Source organism: Lissotriton vulgaris, chromosome 12 (genome assembly GCF_964263255.1).
Source record: "Lissotriton vulgaris chromosome 12, aLisVul1.2, whole genome shotgun sequence".
Taxonomy (NCBI): Eukaryota; Metazoa; Chordata; class Amphibia; order Caudata; family Salamandridae; genus Lissotriton; species Lissotriton vulgaris.
In genome coordinates, this window is record NC_141700.1 from 629,824,735 (window position 1) to 629,849,181 (window position 24,447).

The window sequence follows — 24,447 nt, forward strand, 5'->3', positions numbered from 1 at the left end:
AAGGCTCTCCCCACTGCAGAAAGAGGCCGTGCGCCACATCCGAGTTCAGACGCCATTCGTGATCCATCATGCACCGCCGGCAGAGTTTGTCCGCCCTGGTGTTCAGAGAACCTGCCAGGTGTTGAACCACCAGAGTCACGCCCTGATGTTCCAGCCATTGCCAGAGGCGCAGAGCCTCCTGGCAGAGGGTCCACGACCCCACTCCGCCCTGTTTGTTGGAGTACCACATCGCGGTTGTGTTGTCCGTGAACACCTGCACTACGCTCCCCCGGACAGAGGGGAGGAATGCCTTCAGGGCTAGACGAATCGTCCTCAGCTCCAGAAGGTAAATATGGAGCCGGGACTAAGCCGGAGACCAGAGGCCTCTGATCTCCGCCTCTCCCATGTGGCCTCCCCAACCTAGGAGGGATGCGTCCGTCACAACTACGTGCTCCGGTTGGGGTAAGGAGAGGGACCTGCCGCTGACCCAATCCGTGAGCCACCACTGCAGCTGTCTCGCAGTGCCCTCCGAGCTGTTCGGTAGTATAAACCCGAAACTGCGCCAAGTCGAGAACCGCTCCGATGAAGAGCAGCTTCTGAGAGGGGCACAGGTGTGACTTCGGCACACTGATGGAAAAACCCAGCTGGTGCAGGAGGTCTGCCGTTGTCTGGAGGTGGCTGACGACTGCCTGGGGCGAGCCCGCCTTCAACAACCAGTCGTCGAGGTAGGGGAAGACTGAAACCCCTAACCTGCGCAGATGAGCTGCGACCACCGCCATCACTTTCGTGAACACCCGTGGGGCGCTGGTAAGGTCAAAGGGGAGCACGGTAAACTGAAAGTGCTCGTGGCCTACCGTGAACCTCAGGTAGTGCCGGTGGGCCGGCAGAACGGGATGTGGAAATCAGCGTCCTGAAAGTCCAACGCTACCATTCAGTCTCCTGGGTCTAGGGCAGCTAAGACCTGAGCCAGTGTCAGCATCTTAAACTTCTCTTTCCGAAGGAAGGCGTTGAAGTTCCGTAGGTCCAAGATAGGGCGTAGGCCCCATATGCCCTTCTTGGGTACCAGAAAGTAGTGGGAGTAACAACCACACCCTACTTCCGGCCCAGGAACGCTCTCGATGGCCCCCTTGGCCAAGAGGGCCGTAACTTCCTCTTGCAGGAGTTGCAAGTAGTCCCCCGACACGCGGTGGAATTGTGGTGGCATGGCTGGAGGGGTCGTCTCGAAGGGGAGGGAGTAGCCCCTTCGGACAATCTGCAACACCCACCTGTCCGAAGTGACAGTGCGCCAGTGGAAGTGGTGATGGCGAACCCTGCCCCCCACTGGCGTCACATGGGCCTAAAAGCAGGGACTAGAAGCTTTAGAGGCGGATGCTGCGGGGGAATGTGTGGACTGGCCTCACCGTTGTCACCGACCGCCGCCCCGGCGGTTTCCACAGCCGCAACTGCGTTGGATCTTAGTCTGTGGTACGTGGCTGGCAGCACGTGTGGGAGCGCCCCTTCCTTGGCCACGAAAGGAGCGAAAGGCACCCGTTTGCTGGCGCGGGGCCGAGAGGCCCAAGGACTTGGCCGTAGCCCTGGAGTCCTTAAAGCGCTCAAGCGCACGGTCTGCCTTGTCGCCGAAAAGGTGACGGCCATCGAACGGCATGTCCATAAGAGTGTTCTGGACATCGGCCGAAAAGTTGGCGGACCTCAACCAGAAGTGGTGACAAATCGCCACCGTCGTTGCCATCGCTCTGCCCAGTGAGTCGGTGGAATCCAGCCCACACCGGATAGAAAACCGTGCTGCATCTCGACCCTCCGCAAGGGCTTGGGTGAGTTTAGTCTGGACCTCCGCTGGACATTGTGGCAGCAAGTCCGCGACCGCGTCCCACAGAGAGTGGGTGTAGCGGCCCAAGAGGCATGCACGCGGTGTTGACTGACCGCTGTCCCAAACTCAGGGAGGAGAATACTTTCTTGCCGTATTGCTCCTATCTCTTGGATTCCCGATCGGGCGGGCCATCGGGAATGCGTTCTGGGATGTGGAGGCCTGGATGACCAGGCTCTCGGGGCTGGGTGGGTGGACAAGAAGAAAGGGTCGCCCGGAGCCGGCGTCTGACCACGTTCCTATCTACAGGCTGACCTGTAGCGGGCTTGGACCAAGTGCCCAAAAGAACGTCTGACAAGGCCTCATTAAACAGCAGCAGAGGCTCAGCCGAGCTGGACTACGGTTTAAGGACCTCAGTGAGGAGGTTAGTCCTCACGGCCGCGACGGGGAGTTCTAGGCCCAAGGCCTTGGCCACCCGCGTCAGAACCACACTGTAGGCAGCCCCCTCCTCCATAGCCACGGTGGGAGGGGAGACAAAACCAGTGTCTGGCGAGGTGTCCAGCCCATTGGCAGTCCCAAGCTCACCTGTCCAGTCCTGCTGAGACTGACACTCCCGTGTCAGAGGGTCATCAGACCCCTCCCAATCCCCCTCGTCACCCATCTCCTGGTATGCAGGTTCAAAGGATGGGGCCGGTTCGTGGAAGTAAAAGTCTCCAAACGACGTCGAGAGTGGCGCCCAGCGGCGCCGGAACCGAATCGAGGGCAGGATCGGGGACGGCGTTGCCCGGAGGCGGCGCCGGGGGCGACACCCTAGGGGCCGGCGCCGGTGAGGTCGACCGGCGAAGGCCACGGATCGGAACTGGATCCAGTGAGGGCCTGTGGCGCCGGGACCGAAGTCGCCGGCGGCGCCGAGGCCGAAGCACTCAACGGTGTCGGAGCCGAATCACACAACCCGCTAGGCCTCCCAGCCGGGCCGCTGGGCCTGAGGGCACCACGGAACCCGGCGGAGGAGGGAGAGACCTCATGGCCATGAGATACCGCTTGATCTCCTCTGGCGTCGCGTCATGCCCAGGGACCGAAACGTATGGAGCAGGTTGCGACCTGTGATATAATATATCACAGGGGATTTTTACTATTCCAGCATATGTTTCCCTTGTTGTTGGGATCCCCTCCATACATGTTGATTCAACTGGAATCCCATCCGATCAGTGAATTGGTACTTTGACCGAATTACGGTGTGACCAATAGTGGGACGGGTAGCAACACATGTCCTGAAGAAGACCGGGGGTGACCTCCGTGGCACAGTAAGTCGGTCGAAACATGTTGACAAAGGCGGTATTAGGAGGGTTGTTTTGAGAATCTTGACTTTTCTCTTGGAAACACTACCCATCCTTTCATTTCTTTTAATCCTGGTTGTGGAACCTGTTAATATTTTTTTTGTTTGGTATCCCCAAACCAGTTTTAAACACTTTCCCTTTAACTGCACATGTTGTGAACCTATTCCAGTCACAGGGTGATATCCACTGATCACTATTTGATTTATATGTGCATATGTTGTTTGGTCTTGTACATTTGTCTTATGGTCTTTTTATGTTAAACCCCCCCCCCCCTTATGCTCCGTCCAGAGTGTGGCTACACCTGGGCGTATTGTAAGCAGACCCGATGATGAAGCATGTCACACACTTCGGTGTGTGAGTGAGGGCAGTATTTCCAAAACAAAAGATGTTTTGTTTTGTGGCATGTGTAGGGGTTTTCTTTGTTTGTCTCTCCACCTCTCTATGTGTGTACAATTATTACTTAGGGGGTTCGGGGTGTGAGAGTTTTGGATACGATTGACCCTCTCCCCTTACCTGTGTTGAATGGTGCACAAATGCTACCACTTTTAGAAAATACAATGTTAGTAGATCCACTCTAAACTGTTTTGCCTATGGGCATGTTGCTGTTGTTTATTGCTATGTTAAAATACTAGGGATTCTCTGCCTGACGATGCAGATAGATTAAACTATGTGGATCTATGAAAGATCCAATGCTTGCCAAATAATATTGCTTGGGCTGCAAGTTATACATCTTTAAGTAATAAGAATCTTAATTAGGGCTGGTAAAGCACAATTCAAACACTAACAATGTTAAGCTTTTACAAGCAAATATGTATTGTGAGATCAACATATCATTTATGCTCTTGAGATTTAGCCACCTTATTATCTTACGATGCTGAATTACTTGAATTCAAATATTGCGCAATTTGTCAACTCTGCTACAACGAGCCATTCTCAAAAAGCCTTTATTGAACTGTGCACTGGTCCTGTAACAATGTATATTTTTTACTTTATTATCTACATATTCTGCTACGAATGATGAAATTGATACGACTAGTTACGAATTTGCAATTGGTTTCCTAGTAACTTTGGATTTACAATGTAATAGAGTAGATTTTCGGTGCGACACCAAGATTTCATGTAGTGTTACTGTAAATAAGAATATATAAAAGCAAAATAATAGTTAATTTGCAATGATTTTGCCTCTCAGTCTTGTATGCAATGGGCCTTGAAAAATGAAAAAAAAATGAAAAATGATGCGAGGTTAATTGGTGGGTAAGCATGGTGGTAGGTGGAGGAATGGCAGAAGCTGGAGGCAAGGGAGAAAGTGGCACAGCTTGAAACAAGGCATTAATCTTGCACACAGTATGTTCTTTTAGGTCTTGTCATTTTTCTCACCAGGGGAAGTGCCGCTGCAGCTTCTTTAATCTCAGACAGTATCACATGGCGATGAATGTTCCTGGGAGCACTCTGATAGCGGACTTTCCTTCTAGGAGCCGATGTAAATGAAAAGGTAAACAAAGTGGTTAGACTGAGTTTTAATAAAAACAGAAAAACATCATTCAAAGAGCAGGCACATTTCTTTTAAAGTCTGTGCTCCTCCAATTGTGCTGTTTAAATCATAACATCTGATTTAGGCTGCTGCAGGAAAATCCCATGATTTGTGGTGCAAATACATAATCCTCTGCTCGAAGATTCTCCACTGCATTGAGAATCCCCTGCCGGAATTACACATTTGATCTGGGTCTAATATTGTGGAGGTACTTCTACGGAATGACTGTCTAGCTTTATGTGATCCTCCGATTTGTTCCAAAAATCTAAGGATTTTATGCTGCTATCCAACAGTAAATAAGGCCACCTCAGCTCTAGATGGTTTGAGAGGCCAATGACTAAGGCCCTAAGGAGCCCAGTATTACGCCTTATGCACGCTGCATTTAGAAGCAGATAAAATACAACAAAGGCATGTTCACGATTACCTAGAACATTCAGAAATGATTAAGAAGAGAACCTCTAACCATCACCACCTGGTTTACACTAGGCATTTTGTCTAGACGGTGAACCAAAAACATGTGTTTCAAACTCTCTATCAAGGGAATCTTCACTAATTCATGAATCTTTATTGTCAATGGAAAATGACATAACAGAAACCTTTTCTTAATCTAATGTTCATCTAAAGACACCCTTTGAAAGCATAGGCCAATTACACCATTGTAATGTAGAGATGATAGTCTGTGAAACTTTCTCATTACATTTTACAAAAATTAAACATTACAGAAAGAAGGTTGAAAACTGCACTTTTCCATTACAACAGCAAGACAGACCTTTCATCGTATAGGGTACAGTTGTCATAGTTTTAAAATGGGATAATTTCAAAGGTTAAACTGTGCAGAATGAAATTAAAAACAGACCACGTAGTCTATTTATAGTTCCGTGGGGTGACAGAAGGCATGCTCATTAAGTCAATAAAGATTCTATTGATGAGATCTAAGATCAGAAGGAGGCGCTCCTTCACCATCACTGAAATTCAGGAACCATGAACGGCAACAAACTCGTCCCATTGTAATAGTGAGATACACAAGGAGAGAAAAACATGAGCAAGTCAGATAACAAAAAGATTACCATCAGCTGACTAAACAGGTCGGCTGAAATGCTTTTCTCCATTGAGGTTTTTTTTTTGCAGAGCTTCACACACACATGAACCAATCTCCAGGTAGGTGTAGTCACATCCATAAGCACATTCTTAAAATAAACTGCAGTAGTCAGCCCACAGAACAATCTATAAACTTTCATGAACAATGTTTCTTTGGCCTGTTGGTAACAAGTCACTGGAGAATGTAACCGGTTATGGTCAGTTGTTGCTAACATTGTATGATTAGGGCCATAATTAACAGCTAAATGTATGGACTGCCTTGTTTCTTCATCTACTCTCAGTAATATCAGAGAGCCTTTTTCAAAGCTAGGATGAGAACAGGTTTTTTCTGCAGGACATAAGGGATTAGGAAAGAAGGTAGGGATCGAAATGGTTTAATTTACAAGCAAATCAGACTGGGGAGTCGCCAAAACGAACTTATGCATACGGAATATTGCAAAGGGCCTGCATTTCACCATTCCAATGCAACAAAGGGACTGCAACCTGAAATGCTACTTTCCAGGGGAGGCGGTTTGCGACTGATTTCTGGTAGGATTCAAAGGTTTGACACAAGTTTTGACGCCCAAGCAAAACCAGAATTTCTGACTAATTGAATGACTTTCGTCTGATAATATCTTTCTTTCTTTCTTTTCTTTCTTTATTTTGGCCTTACAAGGCCATAAAAGCACAGATAAAAACATATAAGATACAATTCAGATAATGTCACATTGTCCAAAGTTAATAAACATACACTAGTCTAAAATTTCCCAAGAAATAAACAAAAGAATTATAAATGTATAAAAATAAAAATGCATCTTTATAGCTCATAAAATACAATAAAATCAAACTATATAAAACAACTAATCACAGTGGGGGGGGGGAGCAATTTATCCAGGCTGATTGTGTTTTTAAAACAGCTCAACATATGCACCACATTGCAAGCAGATAGAGGGACACAGAGTATGCTGTAGGCATACTGGTATCATATTTAAAAATCCTAAAGGTCTGTGCACACTGGAATACTCCAAGGTTTTTACACAGCTGTACTAGCCATCGGTGTCTCACTTTCTTATATGTAGGACAGTAGAAGAGCACATGTAGGTCCGACTCAGGTATATGGATGCACGTCGGGCAGCCCTTAGTGGCCGAGCCCCCCCACTTGCTAACAAAAACACGCAAGGGGAGGGTACCGTGCCTAAACTGAAGATACAGCCTTTTAGCGAGAGGTGGCTGCATAATGTCGATGACAGGGTCTAGACAATATTGAGATTTTATTTCTAAAAAAGATGTCAATGTTCCCGTCTTGGAGCTTCCTTGCAGTAAGGTTACATTGTGATCCCTAGATCTCTTGGACAGAACCTTCCTGGGTGTTAGCTGGCAGCTATCTTCAGCACTATCCCATAAGTTACTCATTCCCATAGAGTTTAAAGAGGTCCTAATGTGAGCCAGCCATGAGATTTTGCTGGCTCCATAGAGGTTAACTAATTCCCTCAGTTCCTCTCTGTACACTGATAATTCTGGTGTACTCCATAGGTGACGCCAGTATAACAAAGGTCGAAGAGCAACCTCTACTGCAATCTGTCAGGGTCTCACTTATCTGATTCTCCAAGGTCTTGCACGGGAACAGAGATGCTAGAACCCAGATCCCCCTGAGCAATGTCGGTGGGTCAGATCCCTGAACCCTTCCTTCATTACCCCCAGGGAAGGGGGTGTGGATAAAATAACAAACAGAGAAGAGAATTATCCTGCAAGGGTTCCTTCTGGCTCTGCCTTCTGATAAATTGGTAGGTGTGTGAAACCTAAAAACAATAACACAACATTACACTCCTGCTATCTATTAATCTCTAGTCTATTCTTAAATGCATGCCTTTTCTCTGCTCACCCACCCTAGCGCTGCAGGACCTTGCTCCTCTTCTTAAGTATTGGGTTGGCGTCTGCTCAGCTACCTGTTGTCACTATATAACAAATAACAGCAATGAGTTAACTTGGGTTTCTTGTAACTGTGGCAGAGCTCTACCTAATTATCGTGGATTAGGAAGTGCACTTACTTTTCTGGCAACTGAGTCTCCTGTTAAAATGGGGTTCTGTTTATTGTCTTATTCCTATTTGTAGTTTGGCTAAGAATAACTCTGTCCCTTTTTTCTCCTTGTAGGTTTACAGGGTTCCTTGAGTAGTCTCTCAGCTTATCTGGTAAGTTTTACTCCTTCTTCACTTTTGTCTTTCTTAGCTTTTCTGGTTAGTATTACTCTTTCTTCATTTTTGTCCTTCTCAACTTTAAACACGCGTTACAGTTTTTTCAGTATTCTGTCTTGTTGAATCTCAGGAGTCTTTTGGATTAGCCAAATATATATATATATATATATTCATTTATTTAACATGACATTTCGTGAAAGAATTGCTGGTTTTACACTTAGCTTGTTGCCTTCTTGACGTCTCGCGCTGCAGGCGCCTCTCGCCCGGACTCGTTCTCAGGAAACTCGAAGCCTCTGACTGAACAGCCGGCGAACTCTCCTCAGCTGTTTCCGACAACGGCTGGAGGCTTCTTTTGTGACGATCGCTCCTCTTCAGCTTAGCGGCAGTGGCAGCGCCTGTGACACGAAGAGCGCGTCTCAGGCAGATAGCGGCTGTCAAGGTCTCTGACTAGAAAGGCGAACGGTCGCAATGTTCAACAGACTCGCGCTTGGCTTGTTGCGCCGAGTCTACATCAGCGAGTCCACCCTAACTCTTCTATTCACTAAACTTATTACACTTTTCAAAACTAAGACTATAATTCCTCTTCAGCTTGACACGACGAACCTCCTCAGCTAGGGTCTTCAGTGAAGTGCGTGTTTTTCATGACGCTCGCGCTTCACATAGCAATCTCAGCACCTCGGATCTGGAAGACTAGAACGTCCATTGTCTTTTACACTGGCCACGACGGCGGCCATCTTGTATCTCCAGGATCGTACTTTATCTACCCAGGTGTTTGGAGAGCATCTTGATTTTCTCCTTAACGCAGTCGGATTGGTAATGACAGAGCCCACAGCTGGAGTCCTGACACAATCAGCCCTACTCCCATATCCATACAGAGCGGTGTAAGTTACGTGCTATTTGAGAGACCCAGGAGTTGTCTGATGAAAGAATTCTCGATGTTCGAAAGATGGTCCGATGGCCGAAAACCCCCTATTTCTACCCCACACAAAGTAGCCCTTCTAACTTGGGTCTTATACACTTCCAGAACCGTCCCAATCGTCTTGCTTGTGCACTTCCTCTGCAACTTTGCAACCCCCCCCCGTGGTCTGGGCTAATCTTAAACTAACTTTCTCAGTCTGTGATAATCCCAGATATTCACAGACCGAGACTTTCTCCAGGAATACTTCATCCAGATGGCGGTTGGGGCGGGTAGAATGCCCTGCATTAAATACCATGGGGCCATTAGGATGTCGGGCGGAATGCCCCCGCAAGGCTGGCGGTGGCTACCGCCAGCCTGGCGGGGGCAATCTGCCCGACATCCGCATTCGAATTCCCTCCCGCCATATTAGTATGGCGGGGGGGGACCTCGGCGGACGGAAAGACCGCCCACCGCTTTTCTGCCCCGGTCGCCTTGCGGCCGGGGCGGAAAAGGATTAATATGGTGGCGGTGTCTATTAGACACCGCCAGCCATATTACAATGGGCTTAGGGAGATGCCTTTCCGTGGCGGCGATGCCGCCACAGAAAGGCATACGGTCTTCACTCTGGGGGACCCCTGCGGGCCCCCAGAGTGAAGGAGAGGTGGGGGCTGCACACAGGGGGTACCTGTGGTACCCCCTTCATTTGCATAAACAAAGCGTCAGGCACCGCGCGGTAGGCACCGCCAGGGGGCAATCCGCCCGACATCCGCAGTTGAATTCCCCCACCATATTGGTATGGCGGGGGGGACCTCGGCGGACGGAAAGACCGTCCGCCGCTTTTCCTCCCCGGTCGCCTTGCGGCCGGAGCGGACAAGGATTCATATGGTGGCGATGTCTATTAGACACAGATAGCCATATTACAATGGGCTTAGGGAGATGCCTTTCCGTGGCGGCATGCGGTCTTCACTCTGGGTTACCCCTGCGGGCCTCCAGAGTGAAGGAGAGGTGGGGGCTGCACACGGGGGATACCTGGGGTACCCCCTTCATTTGCATAAACAAAGCGGAAGGCACCGCGGGGGGGGCTGCTGCTTTGTTTATGCAAATGTATTAATGCATTTATAGCATTGTGGCGGGCGGTGCAGAGAGCACCGCCCGCCACAATGCTATAAATGCAGGATGTGCCCGCCACTGTGGCGGGCACATCCTGCATCCCCCTCATGCTATCAGAGCATCCACTGGACCATTTATAAAGAAACAGAAGAGGGTAAGGGTCAAAACACACCCTTGTCCTACATTTCGCTCAATGGGAATACGGTCAGTTAGTTATCTGTTCTTTCCGAATCTAATTTGAGCAAAGTTATGTTTGTGCAATCTTATCAGATTGTGACAAAGATATGGAGGAACACCCTGGTCTAATCAAATAGCCCATAATTTCTCCCTTGGTACTAAATCGAATGCCGATTTTTGGTCAACAAAGATCATAGAGAGGCTGCCACCCTCCATGATCACTGTCTTCCAGTGCAATAATTGCAGCCTGAAGACTTGATCTATTACTGACATTTTTGCTCTAAAACCGGCCTGGTAAGGGCTAAAGATAATATCCATTTATAACTAGAATCTCAAAGGTCGTTTGGAAAGAGTTCTTCCTTCCCATAGGCGTTAATGGATGCTTAGGGAAACTTTTAAGGAGTAAACATTTACAAAAGATCATGCTAAATACTCCATAATGAGCAATAAAATGTCTTCCAGGAACTTCCCCCAACACAATGCTCATATAATGTTAAAGAGTAGGATGTTTCATTTTATTCAAATGTCCATGCTGGACAAAATCAGGAGCTAGGGTGCTAATTTCTGTCACTGTAGACTGTGGTGCAGTGCCTTTAATTGTGCCCTCAACAGAAAGCCTGATCTGCAAGTCAATTGCCTGAGTGAATGTTCTGACAGTTAAAGCAATCAGTGAACTCCCATGCTGAGGTCATTCTGTGCTACTAGGATTATACTTGCTTAGCACACTTCCCTTCAAATCTATCTCGGACAACTATGTGCACAGTATTGGCACTGTGGTTTCAGCAATTGTGTCAAGTTAAAGCAGCGAATTTCCCTAGGGATGGAAGACCCAACCAAAACTTCACTACAGATCACCTATGTGTGAATGTCTTGTAGAATTGTACTGAAGGTCCTGGCTCCCTCATTTTATATGTTTCATAGATGATTTGTTGTACCTACGAGGTTCTCTGAGTCCTCAAACTCCCCTCCCAACCCCCACTTGTTTAGGTGGTGGGCTGGCTTTCTGTTTTTAAATTGAACTAGAACTGATTTGTCATTTAATGTTGAATGAAGGATTTCAGAACAAAGAAAAAATATTACATCTTTTTGGGACAACATCACCTGCATCTGCAGCTCGTCGAAGAAAAACTGCTCATTCCAAAAGGGAAGTATCTGCCCTTACGGACTGAGCTGGACTGGATCCACTTCATCATGTTCTTGCCTACGGCAGGAATAATTACAAAGTTGGTGCTGCTAGAGTGAATATGTTGTCCCAGGACACAAGCACAGACTCCTCTTCTCCTTTAGGCAGAACTCTAGAGACCTTAAAGGAAGCCTCTCAATTCAGGAGTATAAAGATGGTAAATGCTGGCAATCTCAGAAGAGACATTGGAAATATCATTTTATTGATTTTTGCAGTTTTTATAGAAAGACTGAACAACATTCCACAGCTACACATCACCTCAAATTATAAGGTACGGAGTCCTTGTTCATTTATGATAATTAGATGAGTGCGAGCAGGTGTAGAGGAATACAGGGGTTTGTCGAGCATAGGTATGCATAGTTTAATGACCTGCAAAAAGGCAGTAACAAGCGAAAATCAAATAAGTAACAATAAACCGTGTAATTTAGCTGGTTTTGTTTCTCTCTTAGTCATCAACTATTTTGTGTGCTTGCCCATCCCGCCCATCATATGATTACTCTGCACCCCTGATGTGTTCCTTTACCCATGTGCACAGTCCACATCTATTACTGTCCAGGTACATCACTGGAAGCATTAGTGCTACATCCATTTTCATAATCCCGCCTTCCAGTGAGGATGTTAACACCTTCAATGCTATAGCAATTCCCCCCCCCCCTCCACTCCCCCCCCGGTGCTGGGTGTCCCTTAAACCCCATTGTTCATGACGAGCTCAGCTCATCATGAGCACAGTAAGCATGGAAGGGGTTAAGTAGGTGTACCCAGCCTTCTGCTACCACATATTTACGGATCCCTCTGTCTTCCTTGTGACGCAATGTTAAAAGAGCCATGATCTCACAAGCCACTTAATTATTAAAAAAAAAGATGTAAAGTCGTCTCTTTAGAATAAAGAGCTCTTGCTTCAATTGAACCTTGGTGTTCCCGGACAGTGATTGCTTTGCATTGGAGAGGTCACTGATTTTTTGAGTCAGATATTAAGATTTTTGCTTTGTTAGGTAGATACTGTTGTTTGAAAATCCTGCAGTTGATCATTTTACAAATTGGCCTGTTATCCAGATCAGGCTAGATTAAGATTGATGAAGATTCACCCTCTTTGGCGTAGGATGACACTTGTGTCATGCACTTCAAGAAGGTCATTGGGGCACATTTCACGCCAAAGGTTATGATCATAAACTGAAAATGCTCTTGATTTACCATAAAACGCAGATATTGCCTGCATTTCTGGGAACGAGATATGAGTTGTTTCCTTGTTAGACATGCAGGACAATCTGGTTAAGTGCAAGCATTCTATTTTTTCCTCTTGCCCATTGGTCTTAGGTTTTAGATCCAATATGACCTCTATTTGTTCCTCTGACTCCTACTGCGTACCACACTGCACAATGTTTTTGTTCTTATGCAGGTTCTCGCTCAAATACATGTGGACGTTGCAAAAGCCAACCTTTAGGCATGAACTTGTTTAGACAGAAATGCTTCGGTGAGATTCTTAGAAGATGAAATTTGACCCTTGCAGTAGTCACTACAAATAATAGTTAACAGCAATCTCTCTTTTTTTAATTCACACTAACCTTAAATGTGATTGGTAATGCTCACCAGTATAGAAGTGGGAAATGTTGAGGGGAGTTGCTGGCCTCGTCTTACCCTCGATGGTCACGTCTGTTAAAACTAAGATCTTTGGTGTTGGTGCTTCGACAAGGGCTGACAGAAAGCGCTTTAATGTGCCGATAATGGTACCATGTTTCCAATGACCTTTGAGGCCTTAGCAATCTAAATTCCTACAGACTCACCATATTCAGTGTGCTATAGTCTGCTGTCAACATGTGAAGCTCAATGAAGATCATCTGTGCCAGATCAAAAGAGTGCAATGCAAATTGGAGATTCACAACATTCTCTTCTGTGTATGACCTGTCAAACTCACTCACAATGCATTATGTATCAAGATACCATGGGACTGATGTAAGCTGCAATATTTGCATTGTTTGCCACTGAATTGATGGATCTAGCTAGACAACAAGACTTATTTATCACCCAGATGAAACACAACGTCTTAGCAGGTCATGTGAGAATTTCTGCAATATCTCCCAGGGATAGATCACATTCCACAAATCTCCCACATCATTGTGCCAATGCTATGGCTCTTTGTCAGGCAGTCCGAGGTTGAAATGTGTGCTACTTCCTTCCCACATCACTATCACCAAGTGCCCAGCAGTATGTGTCTTAAGATAGGCAATGGCTAGTTTCCTTTATGAGGTAGGGTGTTGTTGACTTTGATGTAGCCAGTGTAAGGAAACTTTCCAATAAGGGTTTGATAAAGCATGGGACTAAAGCCATCAGAGGACTAGATGCTGCTCTATTATGTAAAATAGGAACAATCATAGTTGATCTGGTCAAAGTGATCTCAAATTCAATGTTCAGTTTCATAGCTTCCTTCATCAGTTGCTCTTGAAAAGTGATGTCATTGTGAGAAAGTGTTCTCTTTTTGCATGGTCACACTCACTTTTTGCTAAACTGTTAATGTACTTTGACTGAGTGTGCCCTGGGTTCCTGCCAAACAGGTACCCAGGGCCTATGTTCTTTCCCTAAACTGCATTGAGTCAAAACCCAATTGGCACTCTTTGGCCACAGGGCAGTCCCTTGTAAATGGTACCATAGGTATCAAGAGCACTGTGGCCAGTGACGGACTCTAAGGGCTGCAGTACGTTTTGGGCCACCCTTAGAGGCCCTGTACCTTTACACACACACACACATCATTACTGTAGGGCTAACCGTCCTTCTCCCATTGGCCCTAGGTTGCCTTATCCTGCACAATTTTGGAGCCCCCACCGGTCCCGTGTCTCACCAAGTGTGATCACACACACACACACACACACACACACAGATTTGCCGTATCCCAGCCTAACTCCCTTGGATACAACAATCCCTCACTCTCCGTGCCTTTTCACGCTAGGTCCCTTGAAGACCCAAGTCGCAACACGGAAGAGACCGTGCTCCCACCCGGAGCTATCCCAATAACCGCCGCATAGCCACTTCGGGCTATTCACATCCCTCCAGGTAAGCCTTGCACCGGCCCACATGTGATGCACCTCTGGGGAACGGCCTCCGGCCACCGTGGCTTTTCCATGACTCCTCTTAACCCCCTTGGTGGATGTGCCTAAATAGTTAATTATGCCCCACAGATCGCCGCCACCCTGATGCCCAGCCAACACTGCTGCAATTGAACCGGCTTCCAACCGCACACCTCCATCTCAGGGTGCTTGGTAAGCCCTTTTTCCTCATTGGGATCATATGGCTCCCCACTCCAACCCACCAACTCTAAACTATTGTTGTCCTCAAACACAGGTTAAACGCATCAGCTAACTGTGGCAGTTAGCTGTGACTCAGCCCTCCCAGTCCACCCGGATACAGCGCAGCAGACCTACCGTTCTCGCGTTGATGTAATTATCCATTGCTTTTCACTATGTCCCCCCCCAGAACCACCCACCTGGTATGCAATAGACACATGTAACATGCCAACCACGACCTCACATTTATGTTCCTTTCGCATGTATTGAACACATTGCGCCGTGGATGTTCAGCACAGGTTGCTTGACACTTCCCGCACAGGAATGATCTAGTAACACCTTAATAGCATGGTATGAGTCCGAATTCAGAATAATTTCTAGTGTTACACAGAAGGTTAATTCTCTGTTATATGTTCCCCTTGTTCATGTTTTTACAGGCTTTATTTCAGGCAGACAATGGTTGTCCTGATGATGATCCACTATCTCTGACTGAATCGAAACGCCGTCGACATGATATGTGGGCTTAACACTAGTTCACTATTATGTGCCTCATTTTGTTTTGTTCCCCACATATGTGAAGCAAGTGCATTGTAGAGTTTCTCCTTCTTGCTCCACTTTTTACATGCCTGAAACACCCTATATGTTTGTATTGTCTTAATGTACGTATAGCATTGTGGATACAGGACTGTGTCCCACTGTTTTATTGTTTTCCTTCAAATTAATATATTGAATTATTGAATAAATTAGTAAGTCCGGCTGGACTTTTCTTTGGTCATTATAGTGCACAGTGTTGCCTATAATTATTATAACTGTCAATTTTTGTGTCAAGGACCATTGTTTTTCTTGCGTGTGTTTTGGTGCAGAACAAAGTGAAATATCGACATGGCACATATCCCGGTGTGCCACGCCTACAACCCACTGCCCGGGCATAGGTCACCACCCTTTAGCTGGGTGCACTATACCAGTGGTGAGGTTACAGGTGCATGAGCCCTGTAACCCTACAGTGTCTAAGGCAATTGTCAGACTTTGTAAGTTCAGATCTGGCATTAAGAGTATATGGTGCTGGGAGTTTGTCATTACGAACTCCACAGCATAATAATGGTTTTACTGAAAACTGGGAAGTTTGGTATTAAACTTCTCAGTGCTTTAAACGCACACTGATGCCAGTGTGGGATTTAGTGAAAAATGCACTCAGAGGACATCTTAGAGATGCCCCCTGAAAAACGATCAAAGATTAGAGTCCAGGCTGCTCGCCAGCTGCCACCACCAGACATGTTTCTGGACCCCTGGGTCGAGAGCCTGCTGCTCTCAGGGGGTCTGAAACAATGCACATTGGACTCCCGTGAGCACCGGATTTGTTCACCCACAGACTCTGGATCCGGCCAAATCCGCTAGTCTGCACCAGTCTGCACCCGATGCCCACTGTCCGAGTTTGAGCAGCCCAACACCACGAGGAGGTCTCCCCGGTGATCCTCCAAACGACGCCTGCAGTCTCTTTCTGGAGGTTTCCCCTGACCGGAGCTGGTAAGAAAACTTGATGCCTAAAGACACACCCCAGCACCAGACGTCCCACAGCCGTGGGTGGCCCAACCGACGGTGTCCCAGCATCCCCAGGCATCCCAACTTACCTCTTCAACCCGTGGTCACCTCCAGAAGACCTTCATCCCGAGCCTGCAGTCTTTGTTGTAACTGGAGACATTGAAAACAACAGGGCTCCAAATTCCAACCCCCACCTATCACTCCCACCTAAGACCGGAGAAGCAGGTGATGCATAAGGGACTTTAGATGTCAATCTACCAATAGGAATCCAAACCTCTTAGAATAACTTTTCTACAGCGATAGAAAAACTACAGACCTTGCTGTAAGACAAAGTTAACAACTTAATAGTGAACATGCATACTCACTTGTTAGCGGACTCCTCTACGATAGGATCGTTTGCATCAACCATCCTCAACACTTCTCGAACATTCACTTCCAGCCAGGATATTATGGCGGGGTCTTTCCACAAGCTGCGAGTTCTCCCCAGATACAGAGACACCAGCTGAGTAAGAGCAATAGGCTGGCTACGGAAAAGGAGCATGTATTATTACAAATTCAATATTAACATGCTAGGTTAAACTACTGTCTTCTGATAAAGTTAAGACTACTGTTACATCTTGAGCAAATACCACACAGCAGGCGATCACCTACTACAAAACAGATGATTAGCATTCAGTATCTGAAACAGTTGCCAAAAGCTTCCAAATATGTTTTGGCAGTGTACGAAATCTGCCTTTTCTGCATGGGCACCTAAGGTTTTTCACATGTCCTGGACCCTAATTTTGCTGGACTTATAACTTTGTGCATTGTTATCCCTGCAAAATGGAAGTTAAGGACTGTGCTCTCCGCTAAACTTGGTTACATTGGCTTATCCCTTATCGACTTAACTTGCATACAAGTCCCATTTATATGGGATAAAAAATGTACCCTTGGGCTGGAATTTAAATGCCACCTGTGGTCTGCAACACCTATTATGCCATCCACACAGTGGCCTGGAAAACATGGCTTCAGACCGTACATGTCTAGCCTGAAAGCAGCAGCCTAAAAAGCTGCTGTCAAACCTGTGAAAATAACTCCTTTTGAGAGGTGGGAAATGCTGCTTTTAAATATTAATAATTCACCCCTAATTGCACCTTGTTTCCCACAAGCTAGAATGCCAAATATTTTAAAGTGGAGCAGGTGCGAAAAGACATTATTATTTAAAACATTTTTATTGGGTTTTTTTAACTAGAAAAACAAGCAACATATTGCAGTGTACATATGTAGATGTACCAAAGTCACACAAAAGAAGTAACAATATGACGTCAAATAACGTATAATCCACCAAATTTGTACGATTTAAGGGAGAGTGGTGCAACTTATGTGGTTTTATATGAAGCATGTCTTTTGTAATTCTGAAGTGTGCTGGAAGGAGAGATTTTAGTAGGATCACAACAAATCAAGACACTTTACTTGGTGATGCACAAATGATAAATATTCACAGAAACCCGATTTCCACACATTATTTGTGTGCAATAGAGTTTTGTCAGTAAAACTGTACGACTATGCAAAGTTAGTGGCCATATCAATAGAAAATGTGGTGCCTGTAAATGACTGTGCAGTACCACACAATGCTTTAATTACATCCAGAAGTCACCACAGCCCCCAGTGTCCATTAAAGGGCAGGTGAGTCGCAAATGTTTGTCGCTCTTAAAAGTGGCTCATGGTTCTAAAAACTGGACCATAGGATTGTTGTTCGCTAGTCAAGACGTTGTATGAAAGCAACACATCACAGGTTTATTCCCTGGCAAAGCTAATAGGCTTTCATCATAATAAAGGGAGAATATCTTGATTGTAATACCGGTTATTTAAACTCCAAGAAGCCATTCAGTTGGTTACATGTGCTAGATGAATAATCATCAGTACACTCAAATTAATCAATGAATTAATACAATTAATGGTGTACAATGCTCTGCCGTGTAGTCCCTTGTACAATGTCGAAAAACATCACAATTTGTCAATCCTAAAAGTAGAGTCCACCTTTACTTATGACTACAGATCAAGTTTGTTCCTCAATATTAATAGTTTTTGATGCACTATAGCCTGGGATTAGCTCACTCAACGGTTCAATTGAGCTCTTAATGCAGAACTGTGATGATGAAGACCATGTCTGTACATGTAAGGATCCTGGCTGGTTTGGGTAAAATGGCATTGAAGTCCACTCGCTTCTATTAATGGATTCGTTACATCGGTGCATCCTAAGAGCATTCCACTGTTATGCACTTCCATAAAAGACCAAGCTTCATGGTAATCGCTTAGGAGCCAGAAAGTGAAAAATTCAGTATAGAATAGATGGGCTTTTAATACTTTTTATGGGACTGTTTAAAGTTGAAGAAAATCTCTTCCCAGATATTTGAAAAAGTTGGCCATAAAGATGCAGGTGCAATTGAGTAGACCAGCCAGGTTAGCCCTCTTGGAATCTAAAGAGGGACACAGAAAAAATGCAAAAAGCTTCCAAAGGCAGAAGGGGGAGCACTCACAATGAAAAGAGAGCATGACAAATTGAAGGGAGCCCATAAATATATGTCAAGAAACAGAACAATTTGCGATTGAAACTGCTGCATATGAGGCTTCCCGTCCCTCAGAGTAGGGTTGGCAAGAGGCACCATTAAGTTAGAGGAAGATTTTCTAGTGCAAATAATGTCCTAATCTAAATACGAACTTGGGGACTGTTGGAAGCTAGCCACCGCTCTGGAAAGGCGAGGCAGATGTAAAGTTGAGAAAATGGCGTTATGACTTAGTTCAACCAAAAAACTAGGGCACTACTGCTGCAAGACATAGGGAAAATTGATAAGTCTTTGCAAAACATCAAGATTTTGAGAAATGTTTACATTGGTGACTGCTAACAGCTCAAAGACACAAAGATAATAAAAACTTTAAATGGATAAATGTTGCCCCACCTCATGTACAACAGACACAAGGATATGAAAGTTCTTACTGCTATACTTAGGGAGTTTGAATGTTAAATTAACAGGTTTACATTTACATTTTCAAACTCTAAACAACTTATGTGATGGGGAGGACAGGTTTATGGAATATGTTGTCAATGCATATTCATTCTTAGAGATAACAAATCCTTTAGATAATTAAAATAGTTAACAGTATTTAAGCTGCAACAATATATTGTGCTCAACAATTAAACTAGCTGCTCATGCTATTTTATTTTTTCTCCAGATTTTACAGGAAGGCTGTGTATTCCGTTCAGAAATGCAAAAGCTGTCAAAACATTCTGTCTAGAATACTGGGCTAGGGCAAATATATCTTATTTAAAGATTTATTTTTCTAAAAAAAAATCCTTCTTAGTCAGTAAGTATGTCAGATACTTTACCAGATGGGCTGGTGGCTTACCTTATCTGAGCTAATGCTCCGAAAAAGGAATGATTAGCAACAGTAGAATCTGGCTGCACCCCACAGCTATCCAGCAAAGGCATCAGGACTGAAATAAAAAATTATAATTCAATACAATACGCCTCAAATTCCAACTCCTTATGTTACCAATGACAATTGTAAAGTAGCACTATCCCAAAAAACATTGCTTGTGCCAGAGAAGAGTATATTACTGTTACTTACCATGTAAGCATCTATTTATACCGTGTAGTGCTGCAGATTCACATGCTGTGCACATTCCTGCATCTATTGTTGGGCTTGGACTCTACAACTTGTTTTTCTTGAAGAAGCGTTTTGTTGCTGATGTGACGTGGAGACATCTTTATAAGTGAATGCTCATTGTCTATGGATCCACTGTCATTAGATTGCTCACTTTTTCACAAAACTGTAGCGAGTGAGGATACAGCTAGTAAGGATATACAAATTACCAAGCATTATATGTGTAAGACGTGTGTGTGCGTGTGTGTGTACACACACATACAATGTATAATCCATGAATTTAATACCAGCGAATGCCTGTCAGGGAGGCAGGAGTGTGCATGCGACTCTGTAGCACTGCACGCTACGAACAGATGCTTACGTGGTAAGTAACATACTCCATTTGTAGCATGTTTTGGCTGCAGATACACATGCTGTGCATAGACTGCAAAGGAGTTCTCCTTTCGCAGTGGCTTTAGGCATTAGATGGTGCAGATGTCCGAAATAGAGTTCGTAAAACTGTTTGGCCAACAAGACCTTATTGTCTTGTTTGTACATCCACACAATAGTGTTTAGTAAATGTGTGCAGATTTGTCCATGTAGCTGCCCTGCAAATGTCGTATACAGGGATGTTACCAATAAAAGCATCATTCTTTCTAGTGGAATGTGCTTGTGAAACTGTTGAGAATGTACATTTGGCTTTTATGTAACATATCTGTATGCATTAGACTATCCATCTCGCAAGTCCTTCTTTGGAGTATGTGTTCCCCTTTCTAGGGTTTGAGAAAGCAACAAATACCTGTTGTATTTTCCTAAAAGGTTTGGTCCCATCAATGTAATAATACATTAGCACTCTCTTGGCATCAAGTATATGAAGAGCCCTTTCTGCAACTGTCTCTGGGTTTGGGAAAAAGACAGTAAGATCAAGTGTCTGATTTAAGCGAAAAGTTGAAACAACATATGGAAGAAATTTTGGGTATGCCCTAAATCGCACGTTATTCTGGAAAACCTGAAAGTAAGGTTCCTCTATGGTAAGACTATGTATTTCACAAACCCTTCTCAGAAAGGTGATAGCTACCAAGAATGCAACCTTCCATAGCGCCGAGACACCCATGGGTAAATGAGAGCTTTATAAATCTCATAATTAAATAAATAAATTAATAAATGACAGGAACTGTAATGTGAAGGAATGTAATGGCTCAAAAGGTGTGGACATTCCCCTAGTGAATACAACATTTACATTTCATGATAACACCGATGGTGCCAGTGGAGGAAGTTTTTTTTGTAATATATTTTTATTGATTTTCTGCTCTAAAAGCCTCAATGGCCAGCATATGGAAAAGGGACCTGTGTTTACGGTTTTGTAGGTAAGCTGCAATTGCGGCAAGGTGCAGTCACATGGAAGTATATGCCAGACGGGATTTCTTGAAGTGTAACAAATATCATACTAGCTGTTGTACCGTGGAAGAGCAAGGGACTATGTGCTGCGCTAGACAATATTGGACAAACCTTTCCCACTCAGCTGCATAACAAGCTCTAGTAGTCAGTTATCTTGCCTCTCTAAGCATGTCCATACACTTTGGGGGTAACTATAAGTACCTAAACTCTATGACTTGGGAAGCCAAATTGTGAGGTTGAGTTATTTGAGACTCAGAGGCCTGACTTTGCAATTGCGGTTAGTGAGAAGGTCTAGGGTGTTGGGGTGCTTCTCGTGAGGTACTAGGGACAACTCTAATAGTGTAGTGTACCAGGGTTGTTGTGCCCAAGTGGGAGCTACTAGAATTATCTTGAGGGATGTCTGAGTTTTCTGTCAAGATATGGCATGAGTGGGAGAGGCAGAAAAGCATAGACAAAGATCACAGACTAATTCATCCATAGTGCATTGACTAGGGACTGTGGATGGTGGTACCTAGAGGTGAAGTTTTGGCATTTTGCATTTTCTGTGGTGGCGAACAGGTCCACGTTCAGCGTCCCCCATCGCTGGAAGTAGCAATGAAGGACTCTGGGTGGAGTTCCCACTCGTGGAATTGTTGCTGTGTCCTGCTTAATAGGTCTGCCATCAAATTGTACACTACCAGGACATATTCTGCCAGAAGGTGGAAATGATGGCGAATGGCCAATGCCAAATCTCATGTGCTAAGCAAAACAACTGGGTCAAGTGTGATCTCCATTGTTTTTGGATGTACTTAACAGCTGTGCGAATTATCTCTTCTGAGGAGGAAAACCTTCCAAGTAGTATTTGTGCTGAAGGCTTTCAGGGCCAAGAGAACTGTCATGAGCTTGAGCACACTGATGCGCAGCATTTGTTGGTGACTTGTCCACAAGCCCTGGACCATCATATCTTCCATACTGCCATCTCATCCTATGAATGATGCATTTGTGGTGATAGTCACTTGTGGAATGGGATCCATGAATGGTCTGCCCTGAAAGATTGTCTGGGTTCCATCATTGTAAAGGCGAATGGACCCTGGGAGAAATCAACACTTGATCGTTCAAATTGTCCTCTGCTTGTGACCAATGAGATATAGACACTCCTGCAGAAGGTGCATGCAAAGCATGTCGTGTGGGAAAATCGCCATAAAATAAGCAATCATGTCCAGGAGGAACACCACTATTCTGACTGGCAGGCAATGATGTGGCTGAAGAAGAGCCATTTGGTACTAGAGATTGGTTACCATCTGAGCACTGGTGAATGCTTTGGCTGGGCCAGAGTTGAGTAGCTTCCAGATATTGCTGTATCTGGGCAGTCTTTAAGAGGGACTTGGTGGTATTGATTGTGAAGTCCTATGTATGTAACAGATTGATGGTGGTCTGTGTATCCCGCAGACATGTCTCTCTACTTCAGCTCTTTATCAGCCAATCGTCCAAATATAAGAATACATGAATACTGTGTCTTCTCTAATGGGCTACCATAACTGCCTGACATTTGGTAAACATCTGTGGTGCTGTTGTCACCCAGAAAGGCAATACCTTTAACTGGTAATGACGTACACAAACCAAAAACCTGAGGTAACTGCAATGTGCCCAATGAATGGAGATGTGAAAGCAAGCATCCTTCAGTTTGAGTGAAGCCAGGAAGTTGCCTTCCTGTAGCAGTGAAAGCACATTCCTGAGAGAGTTACCATGGTGAATTATTCTGACAAAATATAATAGCTGAGAGGGTGAAGGTGCTAGCCCTGGCCTCACCGTCCAGCCCTTTTTGGGTATCAGAAAATAAAGGGAATATACTCCTCTACCCTGGTGTTGCTTTGGAACTTGTTCTATGGGGACTTTACTTTTAGATGCAGTGCATTTACCTCCTCTTTGAGAAGATGCAGGTGTTGAGGGCATGTCTGCGTGGAGGAATGTTTGGAGGGTGGGACGTAAGTTCTATCCAGTAGCCATGCTGAACAATGGACAGCACCCACTGGTTGGATGTTATTTCTGGCAATAGGTAGTGGAACTGCTGTAGTCTTCCCCCGACAGGTGTTGTGTGATTGGAGGGAATGTGAGTAGAGTTATTGCTTGGAGGTGGAGGGTCCCGTCCGGGAGTTCCTGTACCTCAACCTCTCTGGCTAAAACCCTTATATTCTCCTCTGTAGAAACATTTACCTCCCTGTTGGTAGCATGTTTGCTGTTGCTTTTAATAGGACTCTGTGTAAGTGGTGGTGGTATTAGCCACCCACCTGCCCTGGTACCTATAAAAGGACTGTTGCCTAGGTGTTGTGGACTGCAATGCCCCCATGGATTTCAGTTTCTGTGTGTACTTTTTTATTTTTTTCAAATTAGGCATCTACCTCGGGGCATAAAGAGGTGCACCCCATCAAATGGGACATTGAGTAGGTGTTGTACCTTTGGTTTAAACCCTGAAATGCACAGCCAAGCATGCCTGTGCAATACAATGGAAGAATGAATCCCTCCTGCAGCAGTATCTGCACTGTCCAGGTCACATCTAATGGTCTCATTTGAAATTTGTTTGCCATCAGTAATTAGTTCCTTCCCTTTTTAAAAAAATTGGTCCAGGAGGTGCTGTAAATGTAAATTTGTCAGCATTTGTAACAACTCCCTTGTTATCCCAGAAGCCCTGTTGTAATTCAAGAGCAAGCCCACCGAGTTGACTATGCACCTGTGATTAGCCTATCCAACTGCCACGCACTTGCCTGCTGCATCGATAAGCTTGCTCTCATTGTCTGGGGTAGGAGTGTCACCTGTACTCTGGAAAGCTACCCTCTTCCCAGTTGTTGTGACCACTAAGGAATTTACAGAAGGGTGTCCCCTAATGTAAAGTGGATCAGTAGGGGAAGGCTTCTATTTGTGCTCAGTACAAGGAGTAAGTACCCTTGATTTGACTGGCTCGTTGAAAAGCTCAGTAGAGACCTTTAGCATTTATTATCACGGTTAAGTATTGAACTGAGCGCTCAGTTTTGGAGAGCGTCTCAACTAAGAAGTCACTTTCCTCCTCAGTGGTGTGCATCTGGACCGTATGATATTCAACTGCATGCTGAAGGACACTATGAAAAAGGGTCATCTGGAGGTGAGGCTTTGACGGGGACATCAGTGTCAGGGTCTGGTGGAACATCATATACATCCCAAGGATCTGGACTATCTGGGAGCACTCCCTCAAACTCATCACCATTAGAGTAGTGTGTGGGACTTCCTGTGTCTACATCCTCTGAGTGTGTGGACGATGGTGAAATGGACTAAGGAGGTGATATAGTGTCAAGTGGCATAGGCCTGGTAG

The 24,447-nt window shown here is 45.2% G+C and overlaps 1 protein-coding gene across 2 annotated transcripts in view; it reads right to left on the reverse strand.

Annotated features, from left to right (window-relative positions):
- Nucleotides 1-24,447, reverse strand: part of TCF25 (TCF25 ribosome quality control complex subunit) — a 486,799-nt gene that overhangs the window by 129,729 nt on the left and 332,623 nt on the right. The window contains exons 13-15 of one of the 2 annotated variants that reach the window (XM_086945785.1): nt 19,491-19,578; nt 16,469-16,627; nt 4,498-4,585 (exon numbers count right to left, since the gene is read on the reverse strand). In XM_086945785.1, the coding sequence (XP_086801911.1) occupies nt 4,498-4,585; nt 16,469-16,627; nt 19,491-19,578 (335 nt within the window). Of the gene's footprint in view, nt 1-4,497; nt 4,589-16,468; nt 16,628-19,490; nt 19,579-24,447 lie in introns of both variants that reach the window. The other variant, XM_086945784.1, reaches the window with a different exon arrangement.